Genomic DNA, 20288 nt, shown 5'->3' with positions numbered 1-20288 from the left:
CACACACATATATATATGTATATATATGTATATATATGTGTATATATATATATATATCTATATATCTATATCTCCTCTATTAACAACAGCTTTAAGTTTCCAGTACATCATTCACAACTGGCTGCAATCAGTCAGTTTATTCCAGCTATTGAGTTTTTTGTTTCCTTAATGAACTGCAGCATCAAGAGTATTTTTATACTAATTTTGCAGCAGAAATAATACATAACGTAGAAACAATGACTACTGAGACAAGTATGCTGGTTTTAGCAGTGACAGAGACAATTTTCTTCACAGTAGGTGGAATGGGGCAACGTTTTTGATTTGGGTTGAAAACTGCATTGACAACATAAAGATGTTTTTGATAATGCTGAGCTATGCTTACACAGAGTCAAGGCCTATCCCCTTCTCACACTGCCCCGCCAGTGAGGAGGCTCGGGGTGCACAAGGAGTCGGGAGGGGACACAGCTGGGGCAGCTGACCCCAACTGACCTTAGGGATAGTCCATCCCATATGGCATCATGCTCAGTATATAGAGCTGGGGGAAGAAGGAGGACGGAAGGGACATTCAGTGTGATGGTGTTTGTATTCCCAAGCCACACGTAAAGGAGCTCTGTGCTCCTGGGGATGACCGAACACCTGCTGCCCATGGGAAATGGTGAATGAATTTACCTGGGGGTGGTGATCAAATCTGTCTTTATCTCAACCCAAAATTTTTCTCACTTGCACTCCTCCACCCCCAGGGAGCTAGCGAGTGGCTGCAGGAGGCTAAACTGCACAACACAGGAGTATTGCACATCTCAAAGGCCTGGCAGGGGAGCAGAAATTATTGACTTAAAATCTGCTTTTGCAGTAACTTTACAAACTCAGCGCATAGTACAGAGGGCAGAATTAGCCACCTTTCTTCAACCTGAATGGGAATTTACCAATTACCTTAAGTTTTTGCATGGTCTTTTCAGACCAGAAACAGTCAGTACTGTACTTCTGGGAAGCTGGGCACTTACCAGAGCTGGGTAAGAGGGATATCCACTGCATTTGGCCCATACTACTTTTAGAGGCTCAAGAACAGATGTTGCAGCATCAGTTGAAATCCACATACTGCTATGCCCAACTTCTAAGAACAAAGAAATATAAAATTAAAATGTTCCAGAATGAAACCTCAGGCAAATCTGCAGTTCCTGGTTTCCTAATCAATAGCTCGTGATCCTTAGAATTCGAATACTAATACCAACTTTCACACACATACCAACAAAAACAAGGTAATGTTCATAAGAGCTCTTTACATGAAACTAATACTTTTTTCCAAGACTACAGATAAAGAACAAGAGTTTAGACACTTCTAGAAATAGCATATCTAAAACATCTTAATTCTTAAAAAGTGTTTGCCAAATTCCAATAATTCTTTCCCTTTGAAAAAGCTCCAAAGAAAACATAAAATTATGGTACTTCAAATAACAGTTTCTTCTACTGTGATGACAATCCTGTCACAGAGGTGATGATTTTCAAGATGCAATTTGCATGGTATATATTTCCAAGTGTTGGATACCTGGATACCCATACTGAAATTAGCACCTCATAACTCAACCATACTGGTACACCTGTCTATTTTTATGCCTAAATTCTAACCTGCATTTTGATTTCCATTTATTTTTAACAAATTTTCTTGCTGTCTCTGCCCTGCCCTTTCCTGCAGTCAAGTTCAAAAATGTCAACAGGTTTCCAGGCAGCAACAATAGTGTTTTATTTCTTCTCAAAAAGCAAGGTAACAAACAACTGAGTTTAAGTTACTGTGCATTTCTATAGAATCCTCAATTTTCTTCCTAGCTGCTCAGCAATGGATTGAAGCCTGTGACAAGTGTAAGCCTTCCAGTTAACTAAAACCACAACTGGTCCTCTAGATACAGTCCAGAGACTGATCAGAAGACAGTGAGTTACAACCTCAAGATGGAACTGGGGGTGGTAATCAAAGGGGGAATAGTTATCCAAGTTCATAGGCTGTAAAGGTCAGGCAGCACTTCTTGTATGGGGAAACCTGGTACCAAAATACAGTTGAGGGGCTGCAGCTGCACTTTCTTTCAGCAGTCAGGCAATACTTACTGCTGAGAGAAAGAGCATTTCAAATGGGCATGCTTATTTATAATGGAAGGTGGCATGCAGATGCATGTTCTATCTTGACATTACAAAACATACCAGGGTAAAAAAGTGGATTAAGATCTTTTAAAAGTAGAAATAGCAATAAAAAAGTATTTAAAGTGATCACATTAAAAAAAATTAGTTCAGTCATTCTGCACAGTAAGTTCTGTTTCTCTGCTCTGTTAGTAAGAGTTTGTATTCACATGTCAGTTAGAAAGAGCCATGACTGTTTCAATTAATTCATTCTTCATTTACAGATTGTTTCAAAAAATACGTATGTAGAACTGTATCTGGTACATAAAAACAGTATGAGTCCTCTTCTTCAGGACACCAAACAAGACAAAAATCTACACTATTCTCAGATGCAAAGAAAATGGTATTTTAATGCTGAATAGAAAATCATACACAAGCTGACAGGATGCATGCAGCCAGACTCTGACTTCTCAGGTGTACATACAAGTAAGAGTCTCAGAATTCTTCCTAGTCAGAGTTTATTCCACGTGGTAGTAAGGGGTTACTACCCTAGCACATAGGATTACTAATTTTCTTTTACAAGATCTGCAAAAGTAAACACATCTCTTTTTATTTTAAAACCTCTTTATTTTCTCAAGTAAGGAGAGAAAATTAATTAAAATCAGATTCTTTAAAACGTCTGTAAAGAGTCAAAAGCAGAATTCAGTAGGTTCTGGAAGGATATCAACAACACTCTCAGAAGGCTTAATGTATTTAAGCAGTAAAAGTAAGAATGTTAGAATATGTCAAATAAATGGACAAAATTATACAATACTATTAAGAATTCAATTATTTATAGTTACCAGCTGCAATTCTTGCTGCTTTGGCATAGTTTCCATTTTCAATGCAAGATATCAGTTCACTTCGATCTTCCAGCGTGTGTCTCCGTATCAGGGCAGGTTTACCCTTCCCACACTTCGGGAGACTAAAACTACAAAAGTGTTAATATTAAAACCATTACTTGATAATTACCATTGTTCACTATAAATCAAAATTTTGAACTAGAATTTAAATTTCATCAGTACAGAGTAAAATCAGTGGAGCAAGCTCTAAAAATATTTTGAGTAACAAATACAAACAACATAAAAGCCAAACCTCTGATTATTTTCAAACACAGAATTGCCTGGTTATCAGCAAAAGACAGGTCCACTGCTCCAACAGTTCTACTACACAGAAAACACAACTATTCTCTCTAATTTTTCACTACAAATTCCAGTCTTTCAATTGTGAAATGTCTCTACTGAAAACAGGAAATTCGCTTTCTACACACTTGAGATTTCTTCAAGAAATCATAGAATGTGAACAACAATTATACCGACAATTCCATCTAGAATATCACATTTAAAATAGATGCAATAGTAAATTATCTTTGTTTCTGAAAGCCTGTTTGATATGACTGCATTAACACCATTCCCTTAACCTGAACACATGAATAAAGTCCTCTTTTCATGTCTAACAGATTTACCCTATACTGTCCTGTATGTCCCATCCTCCTAGCCCAGGACTGGAGACAGCTACCTTTACCCAGAAATCAGTGTTCTTTCAGAAGATACACCATTGGTGATGGAGACATCAATGGTGGCAGAAGTGTTCATTCTGACAGTCCTGCCTTTAACAACAGACTCCATGGAGAGAAAGTCAATGCTGGTACAGAGTTACTATCAACACTGTAGTACCTACCCAGCAACCCACAGACTGACAACCTACAGTTCCAAAGCTATCAAACTACCTTTTCTGTACAAGACTCTGCTTTGTAAGTTGCTTCTCTCTTGCCCTCACAAAAATAAACACACACATTTTTAGTGTTCCAGATTAGGAAGGTAATTAAGCCAAGATACTATATGCAAAAACACATCTGTATCTTTACAGAGCATGAGAAGCACAGTCAGTTTAAAAATGTAACTGCCTGGATATGCAATAACCTGAATTCAACAGAAGAATCCCAGCAATCCTGAAAGGTATCTCAGATCTGACATAACTGAGAAAACTGAAATACACTCTTTTTTCCAAAATTTATGCAATCCTCCAACGTGGGTCACAAGCACTATAGAAAACTGATATATCCAGTCTCAAATCTGTATTTCATATTTACAGTTTTACCTTGAGTTACACAAGAGACTGTTACTAGATGAAATACTAGATTCTGATGCACAGCGGCGACGAGGTTCAACTTTTCTTCCTGGAGTATCATCTAATGCTCTCTCTTTACTTTCATCTCCAAAACCATTTGATAGACCTGCAGCATAACACAAAAAGTAAACTGCATCAAACTGGAAACCACACCATTTTCATTAACAACCTTTTGTATTTCCACAATATATCATGATTTGCTTTGCTCTTCAAGTATTTTGGTGTGATGAAAAAGAATGTGAATATTAACAAAATATGTAATTTCAAGGAAGTATTATAAATAGGAAGTTCCTGTTGACCAGATTTTAAAATCAGGATGAACCTTTAGGTAAGGTACAAAAAAAAGGCAAGCAGAGATTGTAACATGGGAAATACTAACAGGAGTATCAAATCAGTCTTTGCAGTAAGGTTTTCAACTATTAAAACAATCACGCTGCAAAAACTAAGTAGAAAAAAACCCCAAAAAATGAAAATGTTACAAATCAGGCAGATTACCAAGTCAACAAAAGACTTATTTCAACGGAATGCTATGATAATTAAAATCCTTTTCAAACACTGGAAGTAAAGACTGATACGGTTTTTTCCATGACACTATCTGATTCTTCCTGGTAGTCTTTCCATTTTAGCAAATTCAGACTGACACCACAATGACTGTCTTCTGTCACCAATAATCAATAATATGCATGGTACTGTTTTTAAATAGCCTTCCCCTAACAAAAGTTTATACATCAAAGGATATTACATTTTAACTTCATAATTGAAATGAAGACATTAAAAAGGCTTTTATATTACAATTCACTTATTTGATGGGCTGTTGCCAATCCTGCTCTGGGTTTGCTATGCAAACAGTATTGACCTTATTAAGCCATTTCTAAACTTGAATAAAGAGGCAAATGAAAAGTTTTAAGATAGCATTCTGAAGACTTTCCAGGGTGTGTGGGAATGTATGTGGAGGTGTAGACATTAGAACTAACAAGGAAAGCATCCCACAGAGACTCTAGAATACGATCAGAAATGCACTCAACTAAAGGCAATGGTACCAGCCTGCAGTCAGCCACTGCAAACTGTAGGCTACAAAGAGAACAACATTTTAAAACTAATTCAATTCTGGGCATGCCACTCCCAACACAAGACAGACCTAGCCCTCCCAGCCATCCTTACCACTGCCAAAGACTTGAAGGCCATCATGACCATCGTACATTTAGACACAGTCAAACTAGGTTATGTAACCCTTCACAGAGCCTTTTACTGTAAAACAATTATGGCAGAACTTCCTTTATTAGTTCTTCCAGTCTGTTTGCTACAAAGACAAAGGAAGCTGATAATTAAGGAACTTGAGCTTAGCAAGTTACTTTTTACAATCCAGTAATTTTTCAAGCATTTCTATTTAGTGACTTACAGAGTTTCTCCACTCCACCCCAGGAGACCTTCCATTTGGATTATCAACACAATTTCAGATTTTTAAGAGAAAAAGGAGTATATTTACTCAAGGTTCTTAAGGATTTACATATAAGCATTCTCTTTCATTGTCATTTAGTTTACACTGTAAATACTCATTTAAGAGTGTTTGTTTTGTAACTCCTGTATTTGCCTTTGATTTTCTACAGAAGAAAAATGATAAAGGTAGCATTGTCCTAAGTGACAAGCACCAAACTATTCATCAGTGGTATTAATTAATCTTGATCTCACTCTCAGCAAGTTGATAAAAATATCTGCAGATTAAAGAGGAGTTTGGTCTTAGACTGTGCTGAAACAGAGCATGCTTTATGAAAAAGTGTAGAGGGGAATTTAAGTTATCACAGTATATTTCACATGGCATTTGAAATTAAAAGCTAAAAAAAACATTCTGCAAAGGACATCTCTTACGTCTCTGCAAAAATTTATTGTTGTTATTGTTATTGGACTTGTTATTCTTCAATGTCCTGTCAGATTTATCTTTCAAGTGAGGTGTATAAACTGTTTTGTTTTCATCCTGCCACAAGCTGGAGACACACCACCCAAGTTATCACTCAGGCATCTAGCTAATGTGAAGCAGCTATCATCAGAAACAAGTCAGATCACAGACTGAATTTTAAACAGGAAGACAGATCAAATAATGATTGCTGCCAGAACAAGGGCACAGTTCACATTCCCAATGGACTGTGAAAGTGGAAAGAAGTACCTGTAGTAAGAAAATGTGCAAAACATTTAACCATATATAAGCCAAATGTGACTTGACCGCTTATCTCCGCACACATTGGTTTTGTACATGCACACCCAGGACAAAAGGGGCTTCATATTTTTATTATTTCAATCAGTTTATGACTGCACTGTCACTAAAATGGACATTTTGGCACTCTAAGTCCCTGGCAACACTGGCTTCTCTTTGTCAACAAGTCAGTACCAAGAAATGGTGAAGAGCCAGTTTTCAGCAACACACTGGACAAAGCAACCATGTGATTGCCTAACTGCTGAAGTTAAGAAACAAGGGATACAGCAGAAACATTCAACTATAGTAATGGAGACAGCTCTCTGAGGTAGCAGTCCAGCCCTATCCTAGTTTAAATATAAGCTGTGAGCTTAATGACTCACTTAATTCACTACAGATTACAGTAAGAAATGTTTTATCAATCTGTAGAATAGTTACTAACAGTGATGTCCTGGTTCCTGCTGGGATACAGCAAATTTTGTTCTGAGCAGCTGGTACAGTGATGTATTTTGATTTGAATGTTGATAACACACTGATGTTTGAGCTGATGAGCAGTGCTGACAGTAAGTTAAGGGCTTTTCAGTGTCTCATGCTTTGCCAGTGAGCAGGTGCACAAGAAGCTGGGAGGGACCATGGCCAGGACAGATGACCCAAACTGGCCAAAAGGATATTCCATACCATGGAGTGCCACTCCCCATAGGTAAAATGATGGGAGTTGGCTGGGAGGGGCTGATCACAGGGCTGGGCATTGGTTAGTGGGTGCTATACAACAGTATTGCACAGCACTTGTTTCTCTTGGGGTTTATTCCTTTTTTGTATTATTATTACTATTATATTTTACTTTTTTTTCAATTGTTAAACTGTTCTTATCTCAACCCAGAGGTTTTACCTTTTTCTGATTCTCATCCCACTGTGAGGACCAAGGAGTGGGAAGTGAGAGAGTGGCTGGGTGGTACTTGGTTGTCAGCTGGGGTTAAACTACGGTAAGTGGGGAAAAAACCTCAAAGCATTTTTGACAAAAAAGGAATAGTAAAGTGCAGAAGAATTTAGAGCATCCCAGTCATATTTCTCTCTTGCTTGTGGAAGTATGAAAAACAAAGAACATGCAATCTATCAGCAGGAGTAATTTTCCTGAGCATCAAGCCCCAAATGACAGGAGCTTACACAATCCATGAGACTCCAGTTCATACAGTTCATGTTTCAGAAGGAATAAGGAATAGGCATTATTTTAAGAAAGGAAAACCTCAAGGCTTATTTTAAACAAAACACACTCATATCTAGCCATAGATGAAGTGGTTCACAAGTGACCTTGTAACTTGCCAGAAAAAAACAAGGCAATAAAACCTAAGAACTTTATGGTAGTAGCACTGATGTGCAAAAAAAGATCAGATATACTACACAAACTGGTTTCTGTTATATCATTAGAAAACTATTTTCTCATGAATCATGAAACACCCAATGTCCTGTAGCTACTAGAGCAAGTGAAATTAATGATCTACATTTGCTTTAAGGAACTTACATTTTATAGAATCAGTAGATATAACTAAGAAGGCCAAATAAAGAAAATCCATGAGACCTAGCTCATCCTGCTTACAACTTTCCACAAGCCCAGGATTTTGTTAGATCAAATGAGCTTTCTCTACAGCATGGAGTGGAATTTTATGTCAGGTTCTAAATTTCTTACACTTCTTATATTGCCTCATCAATACCACTGAATGACAACCCTCCTCTTCCCCTCAAAAGTCCTAAAGATCAAACTAAAAGCCTTTAATTAGTGGTTCATTTCCTTTACTTTTCCCTCTGTTCTTTAGTTTCTTGAAAAAAGCAGTCCACTCTCAAGAGGCAGAACTTAACTTTTTTCAATTAAAAAGGGAATTCTCAAACAATGAAGTTGGCTATCAACCTAAATTCAGGGTTACTGCCATTTCTAATCTTCAGTTTAACTTTAATTTACATGGAAAATTTACTGCCGTGCAAATCACAGCATAACACAACCATTTTGAAAATGAAGAAATGCTAACTAAGAAGGAAAAAAGTAAGGCAAAGATGATCAGCCTGATACTTTTCCACAGGTCTCTCACTGCACTGAAAACTGTATTCATTAGGCAAAGTTTTAACTTTTTCTCAACAGTGCCAGTTTGTTCTTAGGCTGCATTTAAAACTTTCACTGACTACCTACATCAAGCAAGTTGGAATCTTTTTGCCCATATTAAATAAATGGAATCAGGAAAAGGTAATTTCCCAAGGAGAGCAGAAGTTTGGAAAATATGGTAGAGGAACAAAGATCAGTATAGTCCATAGAGCAGCACAGCATGTCCATGAATGTACAAAATGCTGCCCCAGAAAACAGAATTGTACATTTCAGACTGTAATCACACCTTACAGTTCTGCTGAAACAAAAAGAAAGAAGCAGAACTCGCACAAAATTATTCTAAACAATTAATACTGTACTATGTGTAGCTTGATGCAAAACCAAGCACATCCAAATGTAAGATGAAGTGCTTTCCTAAAACTAGACTTGAAGGGCTGAGATTCAACCACAAAAAAACCTGAGAGCATTCAAGCAATTAGTGCACACAGTGCACCAGCACTTCTACAACACTAGTTAGTCTCATTTTCAGTTGTGACTTGCGCACTTACCCAGAACACTGATGTTACTCTTCATTAAAATATATATACAATAGAGGAAAAATGAGTATTTTATTTAAAAAAAAATCTGGTAGGTTTAACTTCTCCAAGGAAGATGAGACTGTTTTTTTCGGGGAAGGGAAGAGGTTGGAGATGTAGCATTCTTAGCTAATCTGCTCTCACAGAACATGTTCTGGGAATAAGAACGTTGGGACTGGTAAAACTCTGCGACCAGTGTGTGTCACATATACTACAACACGTACAGCTTTGTAACTTACGGAAATGGGAAAAATATTGAATGAAGAGCATAGTTTCTTATGTGTCAAAGACTTCCTCCAAGAGTGTTCATTTCTATTTGTTATTTGTTTTAAGGATGGCTGGTGTCTCCAACATGATCCAAATTAATTACTTCAAATGTAATTGTCTTTCTGCGTTCCAAAATGATCATTTAATTGAATTCCATTCCATGTTGAGGATAATAGAAAATAATTAGGATCCAAAGAGATAAATACCCAGCATGATATTAGTTAATATGAGAACCTGGAAGACAGTGAAAAAGCCATTAAGTCTCTCTGAAAGGAAACAGAGCTTTCAGTTAAATAAGCCATCCTTACAGCAGTGTCCAGAGACAGTGAGAATGACACAAGGGTCCCACGTATTCTATCACTAAAACCTAAGGTTTCTAAAGGGACTATCTAAGGAAGTTTCACTTTGATTCAGGCCTCTTTCTTGGAAAATACTGAAAGGCATTGAAAACACAGAATACAACCTCCATGTGCATGAAATGCATCAAGAACACAGTTTAGAAATGTAGCTAAAAATACCTCCAGTAAGAGTAAGAAAGGGGATGTCACTGATTTAGGGGGATTTATATATACAGATAAGCACACACAGGATAAGGGAATACCTGAAGGCAATAAATCATCAAAAGTTACTGTATTCTTAAAAATGCAAACCTTGGAAATGGGCAGACTGCAGAAACAGGAAGGCATCCACTAAGTTGTTTTTTTTTTCAAAAGTAAGAGCATAAGACCCTGAGAGAAACCCTTTAAATGTTACTTCAAACAGTAAATTCTAAAGTGTAGTAGGAATATTAAACACAATTCTTCTTTTCAGAGTACACAGATGACTATCAGAGCACAACAAAGCTTCCAGTACTTAAAACAGTCTTCAGTATGCAGACAAAACGTAAGCCAGTTACTCAAAGACTACAAAGGCTGGTGTGAAGAGTCCCCTTGGAAATAAAGCTTTTAAAACTTGGTTATGGCTAAAAGACAGCAAAGACAGCTCAGTATGAGCCCATGATGTGGCACCTACACAGTAAACAGTGATACCTTTCAAGATCCTAACCAGAAAATCTTAACCTTTAAAGATTTAAGTGACACAGAAAAAATGCAGTTTTGTGGCTCAATGAATGGCCTGTTTGATGGGTTCCAAAAGAATGCCAAAGAATTAATCTTGTAACTACTAATTTTCTTCAAATCTGAGAATAAGAAGTGTCTCTGGCAAATCAGATAAGACTCTAATCCAACAGCAAAATCTGATTTACACAACAGAAAGGAAAACTAATCAGCATTTAATAACCACAGCTTCCATAAGATAAGGACCATACGTTACTCTACTACAACAGGATCTCTGTACTGTAGGATGATTGTTCAAGACATTTTAAAACATGCAAGTGGGAGGCAACCTTAGTGGAGGAGTTTGAAAACACTCCAGAAAACTCTAAAATGAAAAAAAGAGCATACAAGAAGAAACGTTTCTCAAAAAAAAAATAAATTACAACTTACTCTAAGACAGTATCAGCTGTTCCAGTGGTACAGACTGATGAACCAGTAGAGTAGAAAATGTCATTAAAAAGTGCACACTCAAAATCCAAAACATTCAAAACTAACTTTACAAACTGAATTCCTGAATCAGCTTTGGTTTATATAGTTTATGACATGCAAAACAGCTAATTGCAAAATACAAGCTTTAAGTGCCTGAATCACATACAGACCAATGGTATGTCATTCAGGATCCCAGAAATTACTATAGAAAGTCAGTAATATTTAGAACCATTTACTTCTAATTACCTTGGCAAAAATTACTTAAGAGGATTTAAGATTAGAATCTTTTTTCCAAACATTTTTTACTGATTTATGCCCAGTTAAGAACCTTAAAAAAGAAACAATTTTTTTTAAACATTTTCCATTTGAAGATTTTTACTTTCTCACCTAAAAAATCCTGATATAAATGAAAAAAATCTTTAGAGATTTCTTAAAGACTTAAATCAATATACACTACTTTAATTCACAACTTACATAATGAAAAAGCATGACAATTATTTATCAATACACTGCATGAAAATCTTAGTGCCTAGGAGTCTTTCAGAGAAGCCCAGCAGGACCTGACACCTACAAAGAAAGACTGCTCCATTTCCTAAACTTAGATGTTCCTGAATGGAACTTACTTTTGGCAATTACTAGCTACAGGATTTTACACAGAGCTTTTATCAACACAGATTTTTCTTCATTGAAAGTAAGGGTTGCCCTGTAATTGTGAGAACACAACTTTTAGGAATGCTATCCAATGACAAGGAAACAGATGGACAGAAAACTCCAGAGCTCTCCTTTGTAAGCAGGTCCAGCAACCTGATTCTACTAAAAATAAATAATTTAGCATTTATTTGCCTTCTACAGCTATTTAGGAAAACTGGTGCATAATTTGTTCCTCTTTCTAGGATAGGGAACAGAAAATGAAACTGAAGTTGCTACTTGAAAGAAAGACCAAGGCAGAGACCTACCACTTCTGAGATGACATATAGGACACCACAGTAAAATAGAAATCTTTTAATTACTTCAGTAAATTACCCAGCTGCATTCCCAGTCCTAATTTTCCAGGCCTTTTTTACCTTGAGAGGTACTTCATGCAGGGATATTAAAACTTCATGTGATTCAGTATAAAAGATCCAGTGCTTTACAGCCTCCTTCTATGATAGCTTGCAGAGTACTTGAGGAAGTGCATGACCTGAGTCCTTTGAGACTAAAACATCATACTAAAAACTATCCCAGCCTAGCAAATATCATCAGTGCTTGCTATCCTAAGATTTTCCTCCTGGCTTCATCAACAGCATCTGGAAAGACCAAATGAGATGTTTCACTGCTCATGCAACCTGACAGTGCTTGAAGCATCCTCAAGTGAAGATAATCAAGAGCTATTAAATACCAGCCCAACTTTGCTATTTTTAGGCAAAACTAAACAAAAGAATTAAAAAAAGGCTGACTTGCATGTTCATATCTTTGTGTCTAATCAGATGAATCTATAGTTGCTTTTTTCCCCTCAGACCTGAAGTACTTTTATCTTCCACACAGAATTTTTTTAGAGAACTCAGGACTTAGCCGTGCTTATCAGTCTCAGCATCTGCTTTTGTCTCGTTTTTTTTTTTTAATGCCATGCTCTTAAGGAAGTAATTTCTGAGCATTATTACAACTTTGGATGGAAGGGAAAAAGGAAAAGTCAAGGAAGAAAATCAAATAAAAGGAAGGAGAAAAGAAAATGAAATCAAAGTGGACCATTACCATGTTAGGATAGCATGGCCTGTCAAAGTGACAGCATGACCAATGACCACTGTTTTGGTAGCAACAAAAAAAGGAACTTTGCTTCAATTTAACCCATTCTTGAGTATTACATGTTTCTTTGTATGGGATATCTTCTTAATGTGTACACTTCCCCAGTGCATGCCAAAGAAATTACATCTGGGTACCACAGCGAGAAACATTGCAGAGAGCTATTCAATTTAAACTATCCCCAAATGCTGGACTGTGTGTATGATACAATGGACAACTGCATGCTACCATAACTATTCTTTATGAAGGACATTCCTCTGTGCATGCAAATGCATAATCTAATCTGTTCTCACTGAATGGAAAAAGGGGAAAAGGAAAAAAAACCACCACAAACCACAAATCCACACAAAAACTTCTCTGAGTGACATTAATCTGCAGTCAACCACACTGTGTAAACTGTGCCACTCTCTCCTCTCACTGCAGAATGGGCCACAAGTGACTGGTACTTTTGCCTGCCAGGTTCAGTGCCTGATGCTGCTGTTGGGAGTCTCTGGATTAACCTTTTCTATCGTCCACCTCTTAAATCAGACCTGTGGGTGAGTATGTGGGGGTTGGACTGGACAACCTTTAAAGGCCCCTTCCAACCCAAACTGTTCCATCATGTTCCAGCAGGTCAGCTCACTAAATCCACGTTGATACACTGTATGTCTGGGAAGAGGGGACTTTACCATACCTAAGCCTGTGAGTTTGAAGGCAGGTCACCTATACTCAACCACAGCACCATGGCAAGTATCTTCTTAAATAAATTAAGAACACACTTGCAAAAAGTATAGTGTGGATCTCCGAATTCACTAACTTTTCAGATATTTTCAATAAATCCCACAGTTCTGTTTGCCATCTGCACCACAGAGAAAAAAATAGTCTTAAATGTCACAAATGAAGCACATTGGGGACTATGACATTTAATTTTTTACAAAGCCAAACCTGGGCCAAGAAATGAGATAAGTATTAAAAAAAGAGAGAAAAATAAAAAAAAAGCAGAACTAGAATACAGTAAAAGGCTCCACAATTCCTACAGCATCAAGAAAAACAGAAGGGCTTCCAGAAATATTTGTTTATTACTACAGAAGATTTGGTTATAATTATCGTAGAAAACACAGCAATTGTACATTGGGTGCTAATAATTAATATCTTAAAAATAACCCAAAAGACATCACTTTCAAAGATATTAACATTTTTAAGACCCAAGAAAAATTTCCAGAATACTAGTGTATAATGTACCTTACGTATGCACACACCTCATAAGTCTTGAAAAAAACACCACTTTGCCATTTATCCGGGTGTTTATCAATCCCCATCACTCTCAACTATGTTGCTCAAAATTCCCCCTATTTTGATAATATAAATCAAGAAATAGGAAAGGATTTTTCAACATCAGGAAGTTAATACTTTGATTATTTATATTAAATAAAACCAGAAAGAACATTTAAGTTCTTAAAAGACACTGTGAGAGTTGATTGGCATAAAATAGCTTCCTACCCCATCTTTCTGCCTTATGCACTTATTTTATTCTATGTGTATTACAAAAACCCTCCCCTATCTCTCAAAATGTTCCCAGAAATTAAATTGGCAGAAATTTTCGTAGGCCTGGCAGAACTCCTGGCTTAAGTTTGAGTGGGCCAAAAAGAAATTAGGAAATGCAATGGGGTTCTTTTTTTTATTCCCCTCCTAATTTCTTTCCTTAATTTGCTTTATTTTCTTAGCAAATGGTCCTACATTTCCCAGTGGCTTATCAACCTCCTAGAAGACCAATTAACCAAACATATCCTGACAACTGAACAGTCAGACTCCTGTACTCCCCATGTCTCTACACTGACAAATTTAACAATCCAGGGAATAACTCCTTTTAGGCCTTCATAATCTCCTCACAATCTCTAATACTTTGTTTGTTTGAAAATACACCTTAAAATGTTTTATGTTTCCAAACCTCCTGGAGTCAGGCAGCTAAAGCTCTTGAACACCACTAAGTGCTCAAATAATTAAATTTCAAATCAGACTTCACATGAAACAATCACTATGCATTTCATACAACAAATCAGGACTGTGGATCTGTCAAAAGATTTAGTCATATTGTTGCACTGGATTAATGAATATCAATTATATATATACAGATATATATACACACACATATACTGCCATTCCTGTCTATGCTAACCACAAGAGAAATTATACCAATTTGGGGCTTTTTTTTCCTGAGGAACCTTTATTTCAGTTTTTTTACTTACTACGAAAACATACGTTTCTTAGATATGCATGCATTACTTTCACTTCCTCCATTTAGTGAATGGTAATGAATGCTGTGCATATGAAGCCTGACTTTTAGCCAAATGGGCCTGTGCTCCAGAGAGGCAAGTATTCATTAGAAATCAAGTACTCAAGAATTTAAAAAATGCACTGCATTCCATTTCACTCCAGACACAATGTCTACCCTTATCATATCAAATTAAGAAACAGCGGTCTGAACTACAACATTAAATTCTATCAAATGCAAATGGAATTCACATACAGGTTACTTGCCATCATTTTTAGTAGTCAAGCAGAAACAAAGTCAGCCCAACATTTACTAAGAGATTTAATAAGCAATCTTTGTTGTTTACTGATAACTGTATGTGAAGTATGTATTAAGAAATTATAAATTCCTCCACTCTGTGCTTTTTACTGTGTGAATATTCTACTTCAGTGATCGATATTCTAAATACTTGTTTACATGTGTTTCAGTACCTTGAGAAAATCTGTGTAGCTTTAAGCGAAAATATGAACTAAATTATATACTTCACTGGAATTTTCTACTACTGCATTTGGACAATAAGTAAAAGAAACAACATACTGCACTATAATAATCACTATCTGAAATCCTGATTCTATATTAAATTACAGTGGTTGTTTTAGGCTAGTGTATTTTAAATACTTAGTTTCTAATTAAAATAGAGAGTACTGTAACCGCAACTGTGAATTATAAAACCTAAATTTACAAAACCTTAGAGATGACTAATAACACCAAGCACACAGGAGAATTTAATCTGATCATAAGCTATGATTTTACAATGTTAAAAAAAGGTTTCTTGAAACAATAATTTGTTCCATCTGCAATCTTACTAATTCACAACTGATACAGGCAGATTTTTAATGGTCTGTAAAATCTACCTTCTATCCATTAATCAATTTCATTTTTCTCTGATAAATAACTGCACAAAATATTTCCCTGACAAAAAGGATTCATCTTTGTAACCAAAGAGCAAGGTAAGTATACAATGGGTATTTTGAAAAGGTCATTAAACTTTTCACAGTTAAGACTGGACATGCCCAACCTTCAAGAATAATAATACATCAATCTCTGATGTCACCAAAATTTCCTAGGTAAACCAACAACCTTCTTTTGGAAATTGCTGCTAGATACCATGTGAAGCAAACCCAAAATACATCAAATATGTACAGGAAATTTTTAAACACGTCTCCATTATGCAGCTGTCAGTTTCTACACAGCAACAACAAAGACAGATGTACTCTGTGATAACACAGAACACTAGAAAATTTAAATTTAAGATTATACTACACACCAGCTTCATATATTTCAAAGATTTCACATATGAAAGATCACAGTATGGAAATGAACTGCTTTCAGTTCCCTTTGAAGCCTAACTCAATAGTCCCCTATTTCCAAAAAAGAGCTGACATTTCAGTAATCTTATGTATGAAAACTAACAGCATGTGGGACACCACACTTACAAAGGAGCGTGTCAGTGGATTCCATATGTGTCTTTCTTGAAAATAGCTGGAAAAACATCAACCTCAAATGTAAGTCAAGAGAGCACACTAAAAGCAGTCTACAAGAATAATGAAACAACCAGATAGGTGTGGTTTCACTCAACTAAATAAACTTTAGTCTTCCTTTGAATTTTGTCATGTAAGAATACAGGAGTGACAAGAAAGGAGGAAACACTGAAGAGTCTGCAGAGTAAGGGACAGAAACAAGACATCCTTAAATAATGTCAAAACCCCTCATACTGGTTATGAATAGGTAAGAAAAAAAATGTGTGACAGTGCAGCTCCCGACCACTTAAAATTTTCAATCCTTGGCACATTAAGTGAAGTTCTTTTTCGTGATTTTTTTCCATATTCAGTAAAATTAAGGGCAGTTAATATTCACACCACTCAAAGAAAACTGTGCAACAATAATTCATTTTCAACTGCAGGGATTTCCCAAAAAGCTGATAACTCATGTCAATGCACACAAGAAGCCAACTGCATGCCTTCTCCTATGACTGGGTGGCTTTGGAAGAAAAAGCTCTGCTGGGTTCTACTGAATAAAAACATTCTTACCTACAGCACAAGATTAAGTTTTGTAAAAAAATAACCAAAGAGAAAGAATGTATTGCTGTATACATCACCTAATGCATTTTTATCATAACACAGACATCTACATGAATCCATACCAGCTGCATACACAAAAAATCTCAACTGTTTTTAAATCTTGGTAAGTATCTGACATTTGTGCTGGTTTCCTGCTGAACTGTAGCTCAAGATAGCTGCCAACTGCTAATTACTTAAATTAGTGTGGAGACACAAATTTGAAAATAACATGAGGAATAAAATTTCCTCTGTGAAAGCAAAATGTTTGCTTGCCAACAGGCAAACTAATCAAAGGAATAAGATCTGTTAAACTGCCACATCTGTATGAACCATATATGCTTAAAACACAAGATACTAATAAAGAATAACCAGAACATTTTCAGGTGAATATTAATTGGCCAAACTGTTTCAATTCACTCTTCTTGAACAAGTACAAATTCTAACTATAAATGCCACCTAAGCATGAGTTCTACATATATTTAATTCTCTTTATATCTTTACTAGCTTCAGAAAAAGACTATGTAATTTTGTTTTAAATTAACAACAGAAAAACTTTTTAACTTCTGGATTTTATTCCCATAACTAGATTGTTAGTTTTGAAGATAAACAAAAGCATATTTGCTCTACATATACTTAACTCCACAGAGAGAAAAAAACCCCTGAATTTTAATGTATTCAGAAATCTGGTGGATTTTGGTTTTGTTGCTGCCTTTTTTTCCCTTTAAGAATTAAGTTAGTTTTCTTGCAAAATAAAAACCTTTTCTTCCCTTAAAGAAAAAATTCACAATGTTTAACACAAAAATTTCAAGGAACTGGTACTAATTCCCAGCATGAAACAATTCACTGTGTATGATAAAATGCAATCTATGTACAGGTACATAATGAAATTATCTAGATTATACACAGGCAAATTGGGATATTTGGAAACCAATGTTTTTATATTATTAATAAAGATTAACTAATTTCTAGTATCACACTGCCTTCACTTGGTACTTACTTCAGAACTAAAGTATCAGATCAAATCTGTATGCCCTTTCCAAGCTGTTAGGAAAATGAATGGAAGTTGGGGCTTTCCAAAGAGGCAAACCAAGCAAAACCCAAAAATATAAATGAAAAACAATTCTCCTCACTGCATCTTACATAACATTTTCTCATACTATGATTCCAGCATTAGAATCATTAGTGTCCTCACTTGATCATTCAAAAAAAACCCCAGCCAACCAACCAATCAAAAAAAGCTTAACACCCCACACCCCAAAATATTCTGTTATTCAAAACAAAAAAATTCCCACCAAACAAAAAAGAAACAACCTAAAAATCAACAACATTTTCCTTTTCCCCCAAATTAACCCCCCTACCTCTCCCCAGCTTTTGGAGCACATCTTCACACCTAATGTTTAAATTAAACTCCTATCTCTTTCATTCAAAGAGACAAATCCCCACATTCTGTTTGCATACCTTCATAAGGGTTCCCAACATGATAATGAAACAGAGAATTTATTTCAAAGGTAATATAAAAGTCATAGCAATGGCCATGGATGACATTAAGGAAATATCCATAAGTAATTTCCTGATGCTGCTTTTTTTCCTCAAAGGTTTTATACGAACTTCTCAAATAAATAGAACTATAGTGTGCTAAGAAAAGATATAATTAATGTCTTGAGACATATAATTAATGTTTTGAGTTGTTTGTACTGCACTAATGTATGAAGATAACATTTTCTTTCAAATATCCTTTAGAGAAGTCTCATTAAGAGCATTATCTCACCATCAACTCTACTGAAAGCGCACAGACTAAAAAAAAGAAACCACATAAAGTGTCATTATATGTTGGGGTTTTAACACTTCCATAAAATACATGGACATACAAAGTGCCTCATTCACAGTCAACAGTTTCATAATATAAAAATATGCTTGGAGTAACAGTCAGCAAAATGAAATCATACATAGTATTTTTTATGCTCCTGCTTACAAGCCTTCTAGTTTTGGTATCACATGTCAAGTTCCATGTAATTTAACAGGGAATTTGCAAAAAAGCAGCCAATTCATCTTTCCTACAGGTTTCATATACACCCATATGTGTACTTAAAAACTGCATCATGAAACTAAAGAACCGAAACTTGGTTCAGTAAGTCTAATTGTCAAGGGCCAACACAAATATGAATAATAATTTTCTAAACTGTAACTCCTCAACTGTGAGGACAACCTGTTTCAAGTGCTAAAATCTGAAGATTAACAATCACATGTACGTAAAAACTAACAGGTATGTTAACTTTCCAGATGCATCCATTCAAATAAGTTTTGTAAACATTTACCTGTATCCAAGCGCTTTACAGGGGACTCATCATCAACCTCAGAATCTCCACATGCACTCCTTGATCTTTTCCTTGGGTGCAGAAGTGTCTCCAACCTTGGAAGGACTACAGACAAAAAGGTTTTGGTCCCTAGCTGTGGAGAAGTTGGCTGGGTTTCAGTGTTCTTTGCAGACTTTTGGGGGCTTATACTTTTCGATTTGCAGAAGAGAATGGATGTACGTCTGTTTACATCAGTTGATGACTCAGCTACAGCAGAAACAGTCGACTCATTGAGATTACTGTCAAGTAAGTGTTCTGGAGTGTGTCCATTTATTTCTTTCTGAATGGAAGTGCTATATAATTCATTATCAAATTTTACTCTTTTGTAAAGCTTACTCTGCTCTGGATTGAGTTCTACTGGTTTGAGGGTTGGTGGTTCTGAATTAGTCTCCAAGTTTGAAGGAAGAGGTAATGCATCTGATGGTTCAAGTTTAGGGGGAGATTTATCTCCTGAAAAAATTATAAATAGAGTGTGATTTTTGAAAACCTGTAGTTATAAAGTCTATTATAAAACTCACTATAAATGTGCAGCCCACCAAATAAATTGTTGTCTGGAAACAAAGCATAACATTTTAAAACCAAAACTTGTCTAGCAACAATCTGTCCTAGTTAGTAGTTCCTACTTTTATACTGGGAATGTAACAGGGGTAGAAAAGAAGACGTCTAGAGTTGGTGTTAACAATTTATACCTGGATAAGTACTTGCTTCTTCTCATGCAGTTATGTTAGTTTCATTAACTAAAAACTACAAAATCTATTTTTTTATTAGCAAGTTGGGGTGGTGGATGATTATCTGTTAAATGCAATTATACTGCCATTCAAGTAAAATTTTTTGTAACATACTCTTTCACCTTCTCAATATTCACCTCACCTGCCTATGACACATTTT

The 20288-nt window shown here is 35.9% G+C and overlaps 1 protein-coding gene across 15 annotated transcripts in view; it reads right to left on the bottom strand.

Moving 5' to 3' along the window:
* The window catches only part of BRD1 (bromodomain containing 1), a 67268-nt gene that overhangs the window by 5590 nt on the left and 41390 nt on the right, over nucleotides 1-20288 (bottom strand). For 11 of the 15 annotated variants that reach the window (XM_059847261.1, XM_059847266.1, XM_059847270.1 and 8 more), the window contains 4 exons: nucleotides 19362-19850; nucleotides 4243-4378; nucleotides 2946-3073; nucleotides 1002-1111 (listed from right to left, as the gene is read on the bottom strand). In XM_059847261.1, the coding sequence (XP_059703244.1) occupies nucleotides 1002-1111; nucleotides 2946-3073; nucleotides 4243-4378; nucleotides 19362-19850 (863 nt within the window). Of the gene's footprint in view, nucleotides 1-1001; nucleotides 1112-2945; nucleotides 3074-4242; nucleotides 4379-7261; nucleotides 9629-19361; nucleotides 19851-20288 lie in introns of those variants that run through there. The other 4 variants (XM_059847260.1, XM_059847273.1, XM_059847274.1 and 1 more) reach the window with 4 other exon arrangements.

This window comes from Haemorhous mexicanus, chromosome 5 (genome assembly GCF_027477595.1).
Source record: "Haemorhous mexicanus isolate bHaeMex1 chromosome 5, bHaeMex1.pri, whole genome shotgun sequence".
Classification (NCBI taxonomy): Eukaryota; Metazoa; Chordata; class Aves; order Passeriformes; family Fringillidae; genus Haemorhous; species Haemorhous mexicanus.
The sequence above is the reverse complement of the archived record's forward strand: the minus strand, read 5'-3'. Positions and strand labels throughout refer to the sequence as shown.